The 22046-nt window shown below is 36.6% G+C and overlaps 1 protein-coding gene across 1 annotated transcript; it reads right to left on the bottom strand.

The window, feature by feature from the left end:
- Window positions 1–550: 550 nt before the first annotated feature.
- LOC144450731 (antiviral innate immune response effector IFIT1-like) lies at window positions 551–13173 on the bottom strand. The gene is made up of 4 exons (XM_078141425.1): window positions 13035–13173; window positions 10500–10604; window positions 3609–3733; window positions 551–2845 (listed from the first exon to the last, which is right to left on the bottom strand). The coding sequence occupies exons 3-4, from the start codon at window positions 3714–3716 to the stop codon at window positions 551–553; spliced, it is 2403 nt and encodes an 800-aa protein (XP_077997551.1). The 5' UTR covers window positions 3717–3733; window positions 10500–10604; window positions 13035–13173.
- Window positions 13174–22046: the final 8873 nt, after the last annotated feature.

The raw sequence follows: 22046 nt of genomic DNA, 5'->3' as shown, positions 1-22046 counted from the left end.
TTTGTATACATTTGTACCAACACTAACAAATAGGTGACAAACAGAGAAGTAATTCAGTCAATTAGGCAGATTGAAATGTATCAGTAAAAATGTGAAGATTTTAAAAGGCAGATATTCATGAAAATACAGTAAAAAGGCTACTAGACGGAATTAAATAACATCCTTCAAAGAGGTCCTGATACATACAGTGTTTAATTATTGTTTATATAATTTCATACCCAGAGCCACAATGACCAAGCATCTGTGAGACATCGTTATTTTTCGATAAAGTATGAAAGAAAGAAAGCAGGCAAGCAAACAAACAAGCAAAGAAACACAAATACACACGATGTAATATAAACTAAAATGACTATCATGTACTATATATATATATATATATATATATATATATATATATATATATATATATATATATATATATATATATATATATATATATATATATATATATATATATATATATATATATACACACACACACGTAAAAACACAATTCGATGTTTCTGAAAATCACAAACTTCCAGATCACATTAATCTGATGTGGGTAGTTTTAACCAACTGACTCTACTCTATCTGCAGCTTCTACTGGTTTTATATACTTGTAGAATTCACGTACAATTATTGCTGTTTTAACAACAGCCTCCTTTGCAAACTCTACTAAATCTGCATCACACGCCGGATTGCCATCATTAACAGATAAACCTTGCAGCATTAATTCTACAGGTTGGTCGTTATCTTCACAAACTGAAAACAACTTTTCCAACCAACCGTTTTCCCGAAGGTTACTCCCTGGCTGGATATCAACCAGGAAGAGGAACAATTTCCCAAATCGGAGGGCGAAATCTACCCACCCATAACTTAGAATTCTTTCCGCCAATTCACGAGGAATGCTGTGGCCATCTTTGACATAAAAGAATCTATTACCCGTGTCTCGAAGATTGTAGTTAGAGTTTTCAAATCCTCTCACACAGCTGTTGAGTAGGTCACGTGCTTTTCGCAGTAACATGGTCGCATTGCTTACATTAATTTGATCTTGGTGGTCACTGTCGAATGTCAAGCTAAAGAATTCAACATTTTCCTTGTACAATTCTTTCAAAACGCGAAGTTGAGGTTTCAAAATCTCAAACAAATCAGCATGTAATTTTTTAGCCCTTTTACTAACTTTTTCGTTGTCTCCTTCTTCTTTCCATTCTATTAATTTAGACGTGTTTGTGACATTAACGAGAATTTTTGCGAGGTCGTTAAACCACGCTATTTCATATTTCCCATCCTCTGGTACCTGCTTGAGTACATTGAGCAAACCTTCAGAACCCTGCAGCGAATGTAAGTCCGCTGCACGAGAATATTCTCTCCGAGAGACATCAAATTCTAGCATTTCATAGCTTTGCTGGCCATTTGAAATGTGAAACGACACATCTTTGATTGTTTTTTCCTCGGCGTTCGAATATATAATTTTGCTCGAAAAGTCGTCTGCTTTAAGATGGTTGTTTGCTCCCCTGTACAGGTCAACTAAGGTAGAGGCCAGAAAATCGGACGGTTTTATTTCGTAGGCCCGTTCGTAATAAAAACACGCACTCTCTGTGTGGTTTATTTTCGAATACAACCAACCCGTCAGTTCTAAGGCATCTACATTTTTAGGATTGACAGACAGTAATTCTACACACTTCTCTTTCAATATTTTGATCGTTTGTAGACAACTGCCACTACGACGTGTTGGATGAGCTATTAAAGCCATTTTGTACTGTCGCATTGCATTTCGTTTCTCCTCTTCCACATCCAGTTTATCTAAAAACTGCGCAAATGTGAGATGTCTGTCCGCCTTTCCAAAGATACTTGTAGACTGACTATTTGTTTGTTGTTCAAATACTGCTTTAGCTTGTTGAATTTTACCTTGATCAAACAAGACCCAAGCTTTATTGCGCAAAACAGCAGGTTTTGTACTAAATGATAATTTCATAGCCTTATCATACCATTCAATCGCAGTCTGGTTGTTTTTCCCGACTTCATACTTTCCTGTTTTAGCCATTGCCCGATAAAGATCGCCAAATAAACGATGGATAAATGGGGACTTGGGATGTAGACAAAGGGCTTCATCTAATAAGCCACGAGCTTTACGAAAATCTCTTTTACGAAGGTAAAACTCCGCAACATGTGTAACTACATGGAGTTTATCTTTACCATGAAGCCATGCTTCATCGAAATGATGCATGGCCTCGTAATCACACTTTCTACTGGCAAGGGTCACTGCAAGTCTAACTCTGGCAAACATATTATCTGGATTAATTCGAAGAACTTTACGATAAATAATTTCCAGCTCGGACACTCCTTGTTCCGAAACTGTACTTCTCATGCAGTGTTTAAACTTACCCACAAGAAGTGCTTTCCCAATCAACCAAGATTCTTTTGTAGGATACACCTTAAGTGCCCTATCATAACATGTTAATCCAAGATCAAATTTAGATTGCCCTAGCCAAAACGAGCAAAATGCTTTGTTTGCATCTATATAAGCTTGAACCTTTTCTGATTTTAAATGTTCTTTGATACCTGCTAATGTATTTAATATTTCCCCTGCCTTTTTGTCCTCACCCAGACACAACAGAACCCTGGCTTTGTTTGCTAGAATTATAATTCTGTCCCCCATTGGTCCTTTATCTTCTGTATCTTCTTGCATCTCCTTCTCATTATCCTCTACAGCTTTATCAAACCAACGAAGAGCTTCGTGTGGATCTCTTTCTCCTCGTGGATTCAGTGATGACATGTAAAGATAACCTTTCAAAGTTTTTGAAAATACAGGCAGTTGGTCAGCATGATCTTCTAAATGATTGTCCAGACCTGTCGTGATTGTCTAACGATAAAAAATAAATAAAATATCGACATCAATTGATAAGTAAAGTAGGTCAAAACTCTTCAGAAAGCAACGATTGTAGAATTTGTATAAAAAATTAAAAGAAGGGATAATTAGAATATTACGTTTCGGAAGGATACATACATGTATACATTGATGCACCACTTCCAAACTTTTCACAGCTAACAGGATAATACATGTTTTCAAATCTTGGAATGAGTTTACAGATGGACATTGATGGCAACGCAATCCATTGACTTTCCTTGATTGAGGGTTCATGTACACACACGAGCCCTTTTTACTGTACACATATCTCACAGCTAGCCCACAGACCCAGGCTGAATGCAAATGTGTCCTACACTTTGGCACACTAGTAGACTAGTTCCAGACGGACTATATTCGACTATATGCGTTAAACTTCATACATATTCATATGGATATAGTGTCGAATACAGTCCGTCTGGAACTAGACTAGCACACTAGCTGATGAACACATGCATTGTGTTGCATTAATAACATGCGCACATGCATTGCTTTACGTTAAGGACACGAGATGCATACACGTACTGCCTCTCCGGACAACGGAGCCATACTATGACTTTAGCAGTCAACAGTCATCACCTACCAATACCTGGTAATGCCCAGCCAAGAGAGGTGTAGCTGTCAATGATGACTATCAATGTCAAGCAGCCAATCTCTAGACTTCCTATGATTGTAGTAAATTGAATTATATAACCCAGTGAAAGATAACACATGAACTCACCTCTATATCTGTTGAAGAATCTAAACCATCTTCTAGATTCCAATCAAAATGGCAACGAAACTCTTGCAGTTCTTCAATCAGTTGACTTGGCATTAACATGGAAGCCATTTGTGTCAGTCTTGAACCTGAAAGACAGAACAAGAATGAGAAATAGGTTTTTTTGCATTATCAGTATGCTGACGGTGTAAATACAACGATCTTAATTGCTACAGACGCAATGATATCAATGTTACATGAGTGGTACAACACACTTGGTATACATTAAAGTGGCCCTGAATTTGAATAGCATAGTGGTATTTGATAGCCTGTTTACTGCACTGTCGAGATTCATTGTTTAATAGCTGATCCTAGGAGGCACTATCAGCTAAGGATATATCTAGACAGTGCAGTAAACAGTTAAGACATTCGATCGATGTCTCCTGCAACCATATAAAGTGATATGTTCTGACTCTGTACTGTTGATCGCCTAACAATAAAACACATTAACCCCTCAAAAAACAAACACACACCCTGACACCTTAGGCACTGGTGAGGAGTTTTATGTCAATGTAAACTGACTACGTTTTCAAATCGTGACTGACTATAATGACATCAACGGATGGTATCTGATCCCAAAACCTAACTGTCTCCAATTTGTGAACGTACGTAACACAGTAATGTCTATATAGTGTCGTACTGACCTATACCATGTATGTGTAATAGTGACTGTACCACGTATGCACAAAACCCTAGTGCCTATAAAGGTCTTGTGATAGAGGTAATACTAAGAGCTATGAGCGTCTGTATCCCATTTACTACTGCGGACGTCAAAAACTATAGGCAAACTATGATAGAAAAAGTTATTGTTAGTGTATCTTCTGGATTACACAAATTGCTTCTGGTGGATTACAAAAGTGGGCTTTGGTTATGTGTCCATAATCACCCTGTGATCACATTATACAATAGTAAAAACACTATTAACTAAGGTAGCATGTGTGCCAACTTCAGGCAAACTGGTTATCAGAGATACCAACTACTGTGAGTTTCACACCACAATCCAATGGCCAAACTAAATGATTTACATCAATGATAGGGATCATCCTATTTTGGTTTTCACAGATAGGATGTCAGATGCCCCAGGTTCAGAGCATTTTTTCTTGCCCGATGGAAACATTTATCGACCCCCCCCCCCCCGCGCAGAATTTCAGCAGGCTCTGGCTACCGCCATTTCACCTCTGTTTACGGGGGGGGGGGAGCAGAAAAAGACCAATTGTTGATTGAACGTTTATCGCATCGAGTTGAATGGTTGGATAAAGAACAATTAGAACAGAGAAAGGTCTAACATATGCCAGTAGGAGTGCCATTGTATGTATTCGTATGTGTTCAAATCACATGCCTATGCATTGTAAGTGCAAATTACATCGACCAACATGTTAGGCCTACCGAAAGTCAGTCATTTGAGTTACTCCACACCCCTGCTATAGAAAGCAAATGAAACACATTCATGGATCACGATCCGAAATTAATTAGTTCCGAAAAAATTCCAGAACATTTTGTTAAAAATGTTAAAAATCTAAAATTAAAAATTTAAATTTATTAGAAATTATCTATTAACACAAATCTGGTTTGACGAAACCTAAATCATAATAAAACCTTAATACTTTTGGCCTGAAATGCTTGCCATACACTAAAAAAAGGACAGAGACAGAGATTTAGTGACAAACGTAATTTTAATTGGAACATCAGGTATGTTCTTATCACTCACACTCAAAACTTTACTACCGATAAGTTTAACATTTACTATTTCTCGTAGATAAATTGTTGCTTTTTGACACGTCTGTTTCACAAGTATATAAATGTGTTCTATAATCAATGTGCAGACGAAAACCAACAACATAGCCTTCATGATACGTGTACGATTCTTTTGACATAAAGAATATCGTTCTACTGACAAGCTTTACTGCTTCATTTGTTGTAACAGTGCTAAAAGTACGTAAAAACAGTTTACTTTCTTACATAGTTGGGTTATAATTGATAAATGCCTTCTTTATGTTTTGGACAGAAAACTATTTACAGCAGGCTCTACTTAGAACGAGTGTTAGTTGTATTTGACCAAACTATTGAACTGGATGTCTTAAAATGAATAAAGCAGATACTAAGACTACTGTTCTCATGTTTTGACCTCCACTGTTGCATTTAATGTGGTTAAAATAAATATAGCTATAATTTCTCTGTCTCATAGACAATATGTATGTGTTCTGGATAATACATGGATGTATTAGTGACCATGCATGATCTTGGGTAGACGTGGTTTTCAGTGCAGCCTGTATATAGAAAATACATAGCTTCCTGTGTCAACAAATATAAACAAAGCACCAAAATCCTCACATCACAACTTTGTTCAGATAATGAAGCTGTTTCTGTCTATCTGCTAAGATTACGAAGACAAAACTGTTTCAATAATGTGATGATATAATAGAATTATATATACACACACATATATATAACATATGCAATATATATATAATACAGCAACACAATATACAATACAATACTATACTATGCATTATAATAAAATACTATTAAGGTATTATCGGATATCACATTTCCGTTTGCCGTAGTGCCATGAGTACCGTTTCTGCAAAGTGACACGATTCGTAAGACGTGTCACGTTGAGCAACGACATAAATGGCGATACGAGGTGATATCAGGTAATAAGCGATTTATCATATGCCTATGACCAAGAATCCAAAGACACACGGAAAATAACAAGGGTACAGCTATGTTAGTCTATACCACGTGACATTTCCTGATGATACTGTCAACCCGTTTCGATGAAATGTTTTCAATGATCTTCAACTTTCAACAGATTTCGGTCCAACCTTGCATTAATATATCGAAATACAACTTGGGTAGGTTCTCCAAAAGGTTCTGAAAATGCTTTAATATGTTAATCAAAGTAAATGGTCGTTTACGAGTACAACTCATCAGTAATGTCGGTAGTACTTAATAGGGCAGGATAGTGCATCGTACACGTAGTGGGTGGCTATGGTTACGCCGAAGCTCGGCCACTATTTTGGTTGTTTATTTTCGGAATTGCTATGTTTTTCTGATGTATCGTCGATATCGTGAATGTCATGACGTTTAATGTTCTATATCAGAAGTAACATTTGGCGTTAACGTCATCAAGATGATTGATCTTGGCATAGGTATATGATCATATACAATATAATCCAGTCTCAATAAGTCTTATTACGTTTACAGAAAGAGGCTGCTGATTCTGCTAGAAATTCTGCAACAACAACGATAAAAATCAAGAAAGATAAAGCATACAAAATATGACAAACTGAAATAGTACAGAACTAGAAAGTATATCAAGTCAGACTTTGTATGGGAAAGCTATTTACAGCAAGTTCTATTCATTAATTAACTTCATAAAAGTGTTCCATGGCTCCAAACTGCACTAGTCATAACTGGGGTATTATTTCTTACAGCATATTCACTTAAAATTGTTAAAATGCCAATAAGTATTCGTTGGCCATATTAATTAGAGTTCGGAGTTTTTCAAAAGGTCACTCGCGAATTTAGCTTTCAAATGAAATTGACTTCTACTGATATTGATGACCCGGATGAAGTGTTAAAGTCGTACGCGACTTAGGTCAGCTCATGTCCCTTGCAGACGAAGACCGGTCACACCTGTTGCACAACATCGGTTTACAATTCTCGTTCTGAGCCGTAGCGACCAAAACACAGGTGCACGATTCCCTTTAATACTTATTAATACACTGTTTTTGCCATATCTGCAAACTTTACCGACATTTCGAATACCGTTAAAATATTACATGTGTTTATCAAACTGTCGAACAATTTCTGTAACTTTGACGACGGACCAGTCAGACAGATCTTGTAAGCTGAAACAGTAGAGATTACCACCAATTTTGTCTCCCTGTTCCCCAGGTTGTAGAGATTTAGTATGTTTGTATTTATTAACAGTATTGAATAAAAATATCAAATTTTTATTATCGTTAAAATCGTATGCTGGTTGAATATTTACCAAAGTTTTGAATAGCTTTGGATAGTAGGTTCTGAAACCGATCCAATGGTAATCTCCTTCTAGTTTTTTCTGCAGATCATATTCAACTTTGACTGTGTCTTTGATGTAAAAGAATGTGTAGCGAGTATTCTTAGGTGAAATTGACGGGTAATGTTTCGACTGGAAGTCACTCATCACTCGATCCAATAAACTGCGTGCCTCCAGTAAAACCTGCACATATTCATCAACGCACGGTTTGAGAAGTAACTTAACATACTTGTCATACAAGTCGCGAAGATATCGTACGGAGGGCATCATAGCTTTCTTTTGAGTTTCTTCAAGCGCTTTTAGGCGATTAATTATCTCATTGCCTGTTATTTTACCCTTGTGCTGTTTAATCAAGTCTCCCTCTCTTCGTAGTATTGAAACGATTTTGGCCCAATCCTCCAGCCAGCGTTTCTCGTATTTGTCATCCTCTGTACAATTTTGTAGAAATTTGGCGAGGTTCTCACAACCTTCGAGACAGTTGTATTCTACGCATGCCGATTTCGAAAACTCATTCCGTGCTTGATCGTATATGCCTTGTTCTTTGTATTCAATACCCAATGCTAAATGTAGTTTACCTTTCAAACGTCGATATTCGTCACTTTTTGACTCTCTGATCATCTCCAAGTATTTAAATGCTTTGTCAGGATTTACACTTTTGACATACAGCTGAGCTAATTTCAGTGTCAAAGTGTTTGACGGTTTTACGCGATATGCCATTTCGTAATGAAAACACGCACTATCAATATAACCAGTTTTACTGTAAACCCATCCCAACATGTCTAAAGCTTCATAATCTTCTTTATCTCTAGAAACACGTCGCTGCATTTTTTCAATGATTTTCGTCACTGCGTTTCGCCCTCCAAAACTATTAGGATCAGTTTTGATGGCTTCCTTGTATCGCTGAATTGCATTGTTTTCATCCTGATATTCGAGAAAGAGGCCAAAGTTGTATAATGCAGATGCCTTATTATCTGCATTTTCAGCCTCAATTAGTTGAAGATACTCGCGTTCAGCTTTGGAAGTCTGACCTAGTCGGGAATGTAGGTCAGCCTTTCGAATTTTTGCGTCGAAATTGCTACTATCTGCCTCAATTGCCCTTTCGTAATATTCTATAGCATTCTTAAGATACACTTCACATTGTGCGTCTTCTTTTGCCAGGTTAAAATATTTTGCCCGATAAACATCACCGATTAATCGCAGGGTAAAATTAGAATTTGGTTCTGAATCGAGTGCCTTTTGAAAAAGCTCAAGAGCTCGATCATGCTTTCCTAACGTCAAAAATACCTTCCCAACTCTTTGAACAACAACAAAATCATTTCCACCAATGTCGAGTGCTTGATTGGCCTCGTACTCTGCTTCAAGATGTGATCTAATCCCCTTGTCCGCCAATTCTTTGGCAAGGAAAGCGCGTGCTAACCCATGTTTTGGGTTTAGTGTTAATATCTGACGAAGATTTATCTCACTAATGTCAGAAACATTTTGTGTTGTCAAATATGATCTTTTTTCGAGAAGTCGAGTATATCCAAACAACCAATCGACATTTGACGGAAAAATACTTACAGCCTCTTTATAACACTCAATACCTTCTAGAAACTTCGATATACTAAACCACTGAAAAGTAAAAGCCTTAATTGCTTTCAAATATGCCCCTGCCTCCCTTGATAATGATTCGTGTATTTCTTCCAAATCTACAATTAATTCCTCAACTTTCTTTGTATCGCAATGCTTAAAGTACACCCATGCTTGATCTGCTAGGAGGACAACCTTATACCCAATGGGCCCATCGTGACTGGTGTCTTCCTTTAAGTCATTTTCGTTTCTATCCAAAGCCTTCTTTATCAATTCCAACGCTGCTTGGGGATCCTTTAAGTTGTTGTCTTTGAGATTTGACATATACAGGTATGCTTTCACTGCCATAGCTGGTACTGTCATCTCATCTGGATTGTGTGCTAAGTGATGGTCTATATATTCCATAGCCGTCTGCAAATAGATAATACATTGGTTTCATGAAAACTCTAATACTTTTAAAGGGTTGATTGTTTTATGAGATATTTAGACATATACAGGCATGCTTTCACTTCCATAGCTGGTACTGTCATCTCACTTGGGTTGTGTTTTAAGTGGTGGTCAATATAACTCCTAGCTGTCTGTAGACAACAAACACATACCTTATCAAGAATTGCTTGTTGAGTCTTAGACGTGTATGGTTGAGCAATATCCCCTCCCACTAGTCAATTCAGAGAAAGATTTAATTTAGGGGTTTCTGGAGAAAATTCTCGTTCGGACTTTAGTGTTTCTGATGATTACCGATATAAATCATAAATCATTATTCGAATTAATATATAAAATTAATGACAATAGGATCTACATACCTTGAAGTCTCGGTTGAATTTGTCTTCTAATCGCCAAACAAAGTGACAGGGAAAATTCTCAAGCTGTTCCGCGTAACCAACGTTTGTTGCAATAGAATCCGAGTCCGCCATTTTCTTTTGAGAAAATAAAGACAGGGATTCTTCATTTCATCAGCGTTATTTTTTTTAGAAATGTCACGTGACGTTATAGTCGGTAAATTTAGCATTGGATCGGTGACAGATGCTGTTTCCGTTATAACCCCATGTCCAACATTCAGTAGTCAGTGATCTCAGACTAGATACCGACTCTGGCACTAGATTATCAAAACAAACGTATACGTAGGTACCCACTACATGAAACCGTAAATGAAATAAATGTAAAAATGTGATTTTGTATACCCGGAATGTTTCCATAACAACAGAGATTATCTGATGCTCTGCATATGTAGGCATTTGAACATAATGTGGTTTTTCAATTACCTGCTACGCAACTGCTTACAAGTACAATAAAGGGTTACTCGTTCGGGGTTTTTTCTGCACCTCTCCTCTCCTTTATTGGAATCTCCCAAAAATTCGTTATATCAGCTGTCAAAATAGAATGAAAAATATTTAAGTTTAACTACCAATGGAATTATGTGATGAATCACTTCACAAATAATTACATTTATTTTCTGTGTAATAGTTGTACAAATTCAGAAAGGTGATGTGATTTCTTGCATATCTGTGGCATCATAGAAACAGAGAAGCACATACATTCTGAGTGTTGACGACGTGATAATTTCTGGAAAATGGTAATTTCGTCCACTGTAAACATCTCTGAAATGAATTAACCGTTCGTGATTTACTTGTAGAAATTGTTCACTTAGACAGCTGTGTTAATAATAACAGTGTCATTTCAATATTTTAAATTATTTTATTTATCTTGCCCTTAGTGCCAGGAGAATGATGTACCTAATTATTAAGGAATGTAGTCATTTCACTTTATAAAAATTTATTAGACAGAATTAGAATTGAATGTAAAGTAAATTATATTAATTCTAGAAAGAAACGAAAAGGTTAACGCTCCGTAGAAATCTTAGTCTAAATGTAGCTACACTTCTCTCTTAATACCAAATGATGTAGCAAACGTCCATTCACTGTACCCTACATGTAAAGTCACTCTCGTACCGAGAACCGTGACACGAGCTCTCAGGAAGAGCTCAACGGACCGCAAGGTGTGTTCACCGGTTTACCTCACAGATCGAGATGGCAACTTTTTCTTTAACCCAATTCCTTTCTTGCCTTTGTAAACAAAACTCTAAGAAAGGTGTTAACATTTACGTGGTTTTCTATTATTCAATGAAGTCACAATTTCTTCTAAGTGATTGGATACATGTAAACGATGACGTCATCGGGCTGTTTATGATAAATAACCTAAAATGAGACTGACGTCCATGTACAGCATCTTATCGTAAACACTAAAGCCATATGCTCGTATTAATATATTCTATGAGAAGGCAGTGATATTATTTTTGCACTGAACTGATCACAATATATCACCTCCTAGTTTTTTCGTCAGTCAACCGATGAGAGCTATGTTTAAAATTATTTATCTGGTAGCACAAGGTGACGAAATTGACGAAGTAATAAGTATTGAATATTGGTCTGTGACATCAATTGTAATTTAAATTACTTTCACTTGTGTGGTTTTGTGTTATTATTGATATATAGATTTTAAAAAAGAAGAAGTGATGTTTGAGAAGTAAAATGTGGAAAAGGTGCTGTTTTTTGGCGACGGATTAAATATGAAACATGTCTTGCAATGTATTCTATATTGCCACTTAGAGTTGAAAATAAAGATTGCCTGGATACAAAACATATACTCGTCCACTACTGTATGCTATACCAAGCTCACACCCCTCATACAATGTAACAGGTAGGACAACAATTTGGGAAATGATGTCAAAACGTACACATGTGAGGATATATTATGGTTGTGAGTCAATTTGGAATGAGAGTTCCAAGTATTTAGTTACAATGGAGCCGCTGACGTTAATTTCTACCTGCATAGAATATATACAAAGAGTGCACTGTTCTGTGAAGCCGTCCTAAAAACATGCCCATACATCATCTACATTGCTAACTGCTTCTGTGCCTACCGTTGCCGAGGCGCCTAAAAACGAAAGTGTACGTGCGGTGGAATACACCAGCAACTAGCTCGTTATAACCTTCTGTAATAACAGAGTCGATCTTCTAAGGTTAAGTTAAGTACGCCCAATTCCGTTGCGCATACTGTTGTGTCGACCGACAAAAATATATGTGTGCGTCGGCCATTTTTCGTTCTGCAGACGATCGACCGTGCAGCAATTTGACAAGATGTGAACATCCGGTAGTGGCAAATTTTTGAAAGGCAATGAATTGTCACGTCGTCAAAGGTGATAGAAGCAACAGTCGAAAAGGTGGCGTGTACGATCAGTAATTGGGGAATATTCGAAACGTCTGTTGGACTCGATAGCAAATTCATCTAGTGTTAGTATAAATATTACAATTTCATGTTGCCCACCTTTGGTCCATTCATTCTAAAAATGAACTATGATGGTATGAAAGAAAGCTAAAATATATTTATATTGGATTGTGGTTTACGACAGGGTGTGGTTATTTAAGATTAATAACGTTCCTTGTAATAACGATGGCGCAATATAGCAACAATATTGATAATAGCCCCGTCTACACGGCACTAAAACTCCTACCTGAGGTAGGATTCAGGATAGTTTGAAGCCCGTGTAGACACAAACGCGTCCTGATCCTGTCCTGAAACCGTCCTGACTTAGGACACCTTTGAGAGGTTTCCTGAAACCCTCCTGAATTCGTCCTATGTACTGTCTGGACGGAACGCGCGACATCTACGCTGTAACCTTCCTACGTGTAGACACAAATCTATCCTACCTCAGGTAGGTCTTGGGACTGCCTCAAGCCTCAGGTAGGACGACCTACGTGTAGATGGGGCTAATATTGTTATATCAAACGTACAATTACCTTTATTGGTGTGTCGGTCGGTTGTCTACATTGCCAAAATCACCGTCCAGGTAGATCTAGTACGTAAGACTAAGACGTGATGTGGTAATACTATCTCTGTCAGACTTTAGGATTAACTGCATCATGACCTGCTCAGTTATAACGGAGGTACCTTCATTTGCATATATTAATGAGAATTTCTTTCAAATAAATTTTGTGAGGGCGCTAGATGATTGACCATTATCACGGTGTCCAGTCAAATTTTCACCGACTTTCTACAGTCGATTTTGCCCATTTAGAGCAATACTACTACTTGGAACGCACGTACATGTTATTTGCCAAATACCGTTCCATATCTTGCTGCAAGAGGTAATTTTTCCGGTAATAACGGAGAGCCGGAGGCGAGCCGTTATACCGGAAAAATTACCTCGAGCAGCAAGATGTGGAACCGTATTTGGCAAATAACATACTTATACGTCACCTGCGACTACGAAATTAAATTTTTGAATGTCTAAAAATGCTGTTTCATTTTAAAACAAAATCACTTAATTTGAAATGAAAAACTTTTAATACGTTTGATTTTATTTGCAAAATTCATATACATACTGAATAAAGTCACCTACATGAATAATTGAAAGCATGTATGTGAATGATCTTCTCCTTAAACACGTCTCACATGACAGTATATCTTACCATGCTTGAAGGAACAATTTGTAATTATCACCATAAAGGATACATTCCAGCAACTAATTTTGACAATTTTTAGTAATAAAAAGCAGAGAAAAACGTTATAACTGTTAAGAGTGGTGACAGCATTTAGGTTAGTTTCGATGTTACCTGTCATCTTAAGTTTGTCCAATCGGAATGGCGCTTCTTCTAGGTGACGTTTACTGTGAGATAATAACGGTTTAAAGTGATGAAGATTGGGTATTTATTTTTAATTTTTAATTTGTAAAACAATTTTATTTATCATTGCTTCCTGCTTGAAAAAATCAATGTAATATAACATTGAATAAGATTTTTTTTGTAACTCGGTAAATTGCAAAATATAATGATTGTCTACAATGTTTGTTATTATACGTACAATAACAAACTTTTTACACATTGTTTAGCTTTTTGCAATGTTACAAACACAGACTTGGTCTATATTGTTTCACATTGATTTTTCAAGTAGGAAGCCATGGTAAAATTGTTTGATAAATTAAAAATCCAAACTAAATACCCAATCTTCATCCATATGACCACTTTCATGCCATATTATAAATGATTGGAATGCTGATATACAAAGTTAAACATTATCAAGAGTGAGTGGTATTGGCATCAGTATATGTCAATAATCAATGTACAAAGAGTGCAGGAATGTTTGCACACACTGTAGCATTTCCAGAAACTCACGATATTGCCAAATCCACACGTCGCTTAATATCCAATATCTTTTTCATATTCTGGATTAAATACATAAATATGCCTACACACCTCCTTAGAGACTTGCATACCAAGAAGGTTCTTTTACACCCACACTCACACCCACACACATATTAACATATCACTATTGGCAGCCATTGTGATTGTGTTAAAACACGGGGAAAGAATAATAACAAACGAGAGTATAGTTTATTTTCAAATTTAACATTTAATTACATCATTCGAGAAATTAAATTAACAGTCATCTGTGAATAAAGACATTTTAAGGGACAATTATTTCCTTGCATTACAGGTATTGTAACACAAGATAATAGCGAAGATATTTCTTTTCCTTGTGCAGTTAATTGTATACGCCTTTAAGAATTCTTTTTTTAACAAGTTCATAACATCCAGTAAAATGTTATACGAACACCAAAAAATACATTTGTATTTCCCTTCTGCAATACCTTCGCACAATATGTGAAAGAAATTGGTCCCGATTAAATACCACTCAAGTGATTTTGATAATTGACCCTGAAAGTTACATTTTAATCACGTGACTTTGTTCTCTGTAATCAGTGCAAAACAATATAGGTTGATAAGACGATGACATCAGATCCAAAACGTCAGTTGTTCTAAACTCCTTATTTGGACACTAAACTGTAATTCTGTGTCTTGACTACATTTCCTGTATTGGGATAGTTAACATATTTCAGATACTAACTGTGCATGAAGCAAAATTATGTCAGTTTCGTTTAGAATTATTAACACTAACTTTGCATGCATGTAAAAGGTGAAAGAAAAACTATCGATATTGACATTTTATATTATATATATATATATATATATATATATATATATATATATATATATATATATATATATATATATATATATATATATATATATATATAAAGAATTATTTACTGTACAGCTCATTATCAGGAGCTGTAACTTTAGGACGAGTTTCAAGTAGTTAGTAAGGCGGCTTTCAGTACTTACAAGAGGGAGAGGGTTGGGAAATTAGGGTGGGTCCCCCTTTTCCAATCCATTGCTATCGCATCAGCCATCATCGTACCATAATGTCAAAATATGTCAGTCAAATGCAGTGAAACAATTGCTAGTTGATGTGGTGTGAGGAGATCAGAGGGGCTAGTCTCACCTAAGTGAAGGGGAATAGTGTGGAAATATATGGATAATGGGTTGGACTGGAGATGTTGACCCCGAGATGACAAAGAGACGATGTTAAAAAGCAGGCTAAAAACATTGTGGAAACTTGCAATCCAGACTGATCATGCTCATCTAGATGCAGAGGACTATGGGATTATCTGTGGTTATTGTAATACCTAATCTGGAGCTACCGATAAAATTAACCTCCCACAATGGTCAGAGTAACTATGAATTGATCATTCGTGGTTACAAACAATGTAACAGTATTGTTTACAATGCTAATTGATTAGTATATATTATCACATTTCCCATGATGCAACATTCAACATGGCGAGTTTGCAAGTTCCCTATTGAGTATTCTGTTGACTAATCACGGAGTGCTAGTATTAGCATAAATATACTACAAAACTTTAATACAACACTAAACAAATGTCATCTATTGCACAATTTGAGGCTAATTAGTTACTATGCTGGTCAACCAATGAATACTATTGTGTTATTCAAATTTAGCAATAGCCAGTAAATAAAAGGTAAGAATAAGAATAAAAAATATGAAAAGGTACAGTCACTTTGAATACATATAAAACTGTTTCAAGCTTAACTGTTACAGTATATCCCATACCAAATGTATTAAATTAAGAATACATATTCATAACTATTTATCTGAAAGTAATAAGCACTTAGGAGTCATGAATAGTTATTCATCTAATATGTATATATGTTGACTCCTATGATGCAACACTAGGCCATTGCTAAGACAGTCACAGAACAAGAATGTGAAACAAGATTCGATTTGGTGTTTAATTTCTTGGCAATTGCGCGAAGGTTGTCACATGAAACATTGAAATGACTCTTGAGAACCCAAAATGTACAAAAATGTCTTCATTTTCTGGAGTGGTGTTCCTCGTTTAGTTGGACATTTCAAAGTATACATGGTGTAAATTCAACTATTTTTCATATTGCTTAGTGGTTAAGCATCGCATACTAATTTATCCGGAAATGATTGAATAGTCTGACCTTGTTAGTTAATCAAACTGTACCTCGTCTTCAGATTCTACTGGTTTTATGTACTTATAAAATTCACGTACAATTATTGCTGTTTTAACGACAGCCTCCTTTGCTAACTCCACTAAAGCTACATCACACACAGGATTGCTATCGTTAACAGATAAACCTTGCATCATTAAATCTACAGGTTGGTCGTTATCATCACACACTGAAAACAGCTTTTCCAACCAACCATTCTCCTGATGGTTACTCCCTGGCTGGATATCAACCAGGAACAAGAACAACTTGCCAAATCGGAGGGGGAAATCTGCCCACCCATAACTTCGAACCTTTTCCTTTACTTTGCAAGGAATGGCGCCACCTGTAAGGCAGAAGAAACTGTTGCCCGTGTAATGATCAAAGTTGTGTGATTCAAATTCCGTCACACAGCGATCGAGGACTGCTCGTGTTTTCCGCATCAAACTTCTCGCCTTCCCGATATTTATTAGATCACTGTGGTCACTATCAATTATTTCACTTAGGAATTGCACGTGATCACTGTACAGATCTTTCAAGACTTGAACACGTGGTGGTATTATATCTAACAGATTTGCATGTAATTTCCTTGCCCTAGCATTAAGTTTACTGTTGTTACCCCCTGGTCGTCGCTCAATTAATACTCGCGTATTTGAAACATTACGGAGAATTTTAGCACAATCATTAAACCACGCGTTTTCATATTTTCGTTCATCTGCTATCTGTTTGAGAGTGTTGAACAATCCCTCAGAGCCCTTAAGTGACCCTAATCCCGCTGCTGTAGAATATTCTCTCCGAGCATTTTCTAATTCTAGCATTTGCGTATAATTATCTCCATTTGTTAGGTGATACAAAGCAGCTTTATTATCTGCTTCGTCATCAGAGTGCTCAACTTTGGTCAAAAATTCACCTTCTTTGACTGGATTATTGGTTTCACGAAATAAATCAACTAAAGTAAAAGCTAGAAAGTCAGACGGTTCAATATCATACGCCCTTTCATAATAAAAGCAGGCGCTTTCGTAATGTTTTATTTTAGTATAAACCCATCCCATCAATTTCAAGGCCACGACATTCTTAGGGTTGGTAGATAACATTTTCATGGTTTCTTCTCGAAGTGCTTCCGCCGCAGCTTGCCCACTACGGCATGTCGGATATGCCAACAGAGCCAGTTTGTAGTGCAGCGTAGCATTGCTTTGTTCTGCCTTGCCCTGGGTTTTTAAAAACCGTGCGAAATTTAGATGAGATACGGCCCTGTCGAATTTATCTTCACAATTCAGAAGGATTTCAAACAGAGATTTGGCCTCTTGGACCTTCCCTTGTTCACTGAGTGTGTAAGCTTTATCATTCAACGCGGAATATAGTGTGTTACCAGATAATTCTACAGCGATATTGAAGTAATCGATTGCGATCTTCAAGTACCTGGCTTTCTCAACTTTCGATTTATGTTTGGCCAATTTCTTATAAATACTGCCGAGCTGGTGATTTATGAAAGCTGACCTTGGCTCTAAATCAAGAGCTTCCTTGAACAGCTCGATAGCTTTACTAAAATTACCTTTCCAGTGGTAATGTTCTGCCACTCTTTGAACTACTGTGACCTTATCTCTTCCGTCTTCCAAAGCTTGCCTGTAGTGGGACATTGCTTCGAAATCGCAATTCCTATTAGCAAGAACTCGTGCTAGGTTAACCCGCGCAAGCGTATTTTGGGGATTTATATCTAGAATTCTACGATATAGGATTTCCTCCTCAGAAGCTTCCTGTTCCTGGTTGGTTATTTTTTCACTTCGTTTATTTATTAATGCACACCCAAACAACCAATGCTCATTTTGGGGATAGGCTTTGAGGCCATTTTCATAGCACTTCAATCCCATCTCAACTTTAGTTGGCCCAAGCCAACTCAAGCAAAAGGCCTTATTTGCATCTATGTAAGCTTTAACCTTTTCTAATTTCAAATATTCTTTGATGCCTGCCAATTGATTTAGTATTTCTCCTGCTTCTTTGTCCTCACCCAGAGACAAGAGAACCCTAGCTTTGTTTGCTAGAATTATAATTCTGTCCCCCATCGGTCCCTCATCTTCTGTATCTTCCTGCATCTCCATGTCATTATCTTGTAGAGCTTTATCAAACCAAGAAAGAGCTTCGTTCGGATCTCTTTCTCCTCGTGGGTTCAGTGATGACATATGCAGATAACCGCGGAAGGTTTTAGATGGTACAGGAACCTTGTCAGCATTATCTCTCAAATGATTGTCCAGATGTATCATTACTTTCTAAATGGAGAAGAAATTCAAACAGATGCATTATTTTGAGTTGATATTGTTATATTCAATCTCAGATGACATACTTTGACTGTGACCTTGTCATTCAATTAAAATCCTAATAACGACTATTTTGGTGGAGTACTTAAGACTAGGAACCTTAGCTGTGCTCTGGGCGAAACGTTAGACCACGATAGAAATTTATAGTGGTCGTTGTGCCACTGAGTGTACCTGTAGAAAATTAATACAACTCCCTCGTGAGGAAAACCCAACGTATTCAAACACAAGAAACATTTCAGACCGGCCTTGTAACAAATGTATACACACATATCACTGATGAACTGTTTAGGGTGTACAGGAAGCATAACATGTATTAAGTGCACTTTACTCTCATACCCAAAGATAAGACAACATCTGAACATCGCTTTGGGGTGATATATAAGGTACCTTGTAATAACTGTGATCAACTGTATATTGGCGAATCGGGAGAACAATTGTGATCAACTGTATATTGGCGATTCGGGAGGACAATTGAAAGCAAGGATCGAGGAACATTGCTAATCTGTCAGGGACAAAACTGGAACATCTTCCTTAGCTGAACACTCCCCTGGCTACAATCATGACATTGACTGGGATTCTGTTTCGATCCCCACGTGATTTCCCAAGAAAGATCAGGGAGGATATCAACACCAGACGCTAAATTCCAAAGATCAACAGAGACGAGGGACACCGAACTACCTAACGTCTCCAATCGGCACCTAGTACCAGTAGTGGTCAGCTGTCACCCTGATAAAGATCTTCAGATCGAAAGCTCCATGTCAAAAACAAGAACAGCTTGTGCGTTTTAACCTTTGTAAATCATTTGATCTACAAGCTGATGCATGTTTTTTGGTCAATGAGTATCTAACAGTAAAAATATACCCATCGTGAATTAAAGATGCAAACTTAGGTCTGCCTTGTGAACTGGTCATATTTGAAATATTATGTGTAGTATAAAGCCATGAACACTTTTGATAAAAAAAAAGATCTTACCTTAATATCCACATCATCGCCTTCCAGATTCCAAATAAAGTGACTTGGAAAGTCTTCCAACAACAGCAAACTCTGTTCGTATGACCACGGTGCAGCAGCCATGTTCAATTTATTTTTCCAACCCTGGGAAATGAAGATAATTGCTACAGTCAGATAGGACTTGCAAGCATACAATAATCCCAACGATTAATACCATTGCAGTCAGAAAAGTCAATGAAGAAATTAATGAAAGTAGTGTACTCCACATGACTGGCTTAAGTAGGGCATCCAGTGTGAACTTTACACATTTTTATTCTTAGTGGCAATGATATTACAATTTGGAGAGGGTTTCTTAACTATTATGATTATTGTAAACGCTATGCGTAATATCAAACGTTAATACATTGTCCAACGGTATATTAACCTGTATAATACGCAACAACCATTAGCTTTGGTGGTGGTGGTGGTGGTGGTGGTGGTGGTGGTGGTGGTGGTGGGGTAAGTAGGGGTAGGGGTATTGTATATGTTTGAATAGTAATGCTTACATGGACACATTTAAGGTCAGTGTTAATTTACTATGCATTATAAATGAAAGAACAATAGAGCTAAAAAAAAAGAGTTTTGGTGTTTCTTGGCAAATGATTCAAGAACGCAAAGTTTCTGAAAATCTATTTAATTCCTGGAAGGCCATTCTCCCATCAACGAATCTTTGTAGGTATTGACAATTTCTTAAGAAATTTGGCCAAGAATAGCCACATTCAAGATAATGAAAGACAGTTCGGAAAATGCTACTTCGGAGAAATGCTGTCATTTCGTAGAATCGGACAATAACACTATAGTATACTATAAATAGCGTCAGTCGAGATAACCTATTGACCTGTACAAACCAAAGTCTGAGTATGGCATCTTGACAACTTATTGTATATATGGCATAAATCATTCTGAACAAGGGGTCAAATCAACAGATCAATCACTGCCTGCTAACAACTAGGTAATTATAAATTGGTGCCTGTTCTCACATGATGTAACTCAATGATACCGTCAGTGTATTCAGGTGCCATTATCAATTTATATTTTGACAGCTTTACTGGGTTCAATCAGAAATATCAAAGACGAAGGGGTTGGTGGAATTTTTGATTAGATAATGCTGTTAATTTGTGTTTCGTGGGCAGGTTCCTTTGATATGATTTCATTCGATGAGAAGTCTGAAATATGTCGAAAGCATCGAGGTAAAGTTGGAAATAGAGGTATATTTTCTCTGTATGGAATTCCACATCAACTTAAAGCCTAGGGAAGTGAACTGCAGATATTCCATACCTGACACGAATCGGTTTTACTAGCATGTGGAATACACTTGGATATGAAATAAATAATTGCATTTTGTTACAAAACATATTAATTAATCACAACAAATAATTATACCCATTTATTTCGTCATCAGAAATTTACAATTCTTGTCGTAAAAATGTATAAAAAGTGAACACTTTACAATGAGCTTACTTTCTACGTCAAGTGAACAGACTATTGTAGAACCCAGTCGTTGATAACAAGGTCAATGAACTCTGACTGCATGTGTGTTTAGCCAAGTCATTTAATCTAAAACTAAATTCCACTAAAATTGAATAACTGCCTAAATCACCGAGTAACTGTTTTTATCACATTTATTGTCAGTTAATTGTTACTGTTTAAAACAGAAATTTGTGTATCTAACATCATAAAATTATTAATCCGGATTTGCTAGCATTTCCGTTAAAGTGTGTACAATATAGTTTGCACACTGTGTGAGTAACTGTCAATAACTAAAGAAATTTCACAAATACAAAGAAAATCACTCGAATAGATCTTGACTATTATATAAAAACTCGCCATAAAATACTGAATGGACATAGCTAAAGAAATTCACTACTTTAGTGCAAAGCAATATTTTGGACAATATCATCTTGAATACATACATGAAGAAATACACTGTAATAAACACATCACAAACTGATTAGGATATATCCGTGATAAACGTATGCAGATAAAATGTAATATCAGGGGGATGGACAATTAATACAATAATTGAAATTGATGATGACCTAAATTATACATAATGCCTAGTTGGAAGTTGCTTGTTGTGGAAATTTATGACAAAAGTGTTCATTCAAATGAACTGAAGGTACAAGAACAAACA

Source organism: Glandiceps talaboti, chromosome 20 (genome assembly GCF_964340395.1).
Source record: "Glandiceps talaboti chromosome 20, keGlaTala1.1, whole genome shotgun sequence".
In the NCBI taxonomy this organism is placed as follows: Eukaryota; Metazoa; Hemichordata; class Enteropneusta; family Spengelidae; genus Glandiceps; species Glandiceps talaboti.
The sequence above is the reverse complement of the archived record's forward strand: the minus strand, read 5'-3'. Positions and strand labels throughout refer to the sequence as shown.

Bases quoted from the DNA above. Each gene is read 5' to 3' on its own strand.
- LOC144450731 (XM_078141425.1), bottom strand. From the start codon at position 3,716: ATGGCTTCCATGTTAATGCCAAGTCAACTGATTGAAGAACTGCAAGAG. The intron at 2,846-3,608 runs GTGAGTTCATGT...TTTTATCGTTAG, and splicing joins ATTCTTCAACAGATATAGAG to ACAATCACGACAGGTCTGGA.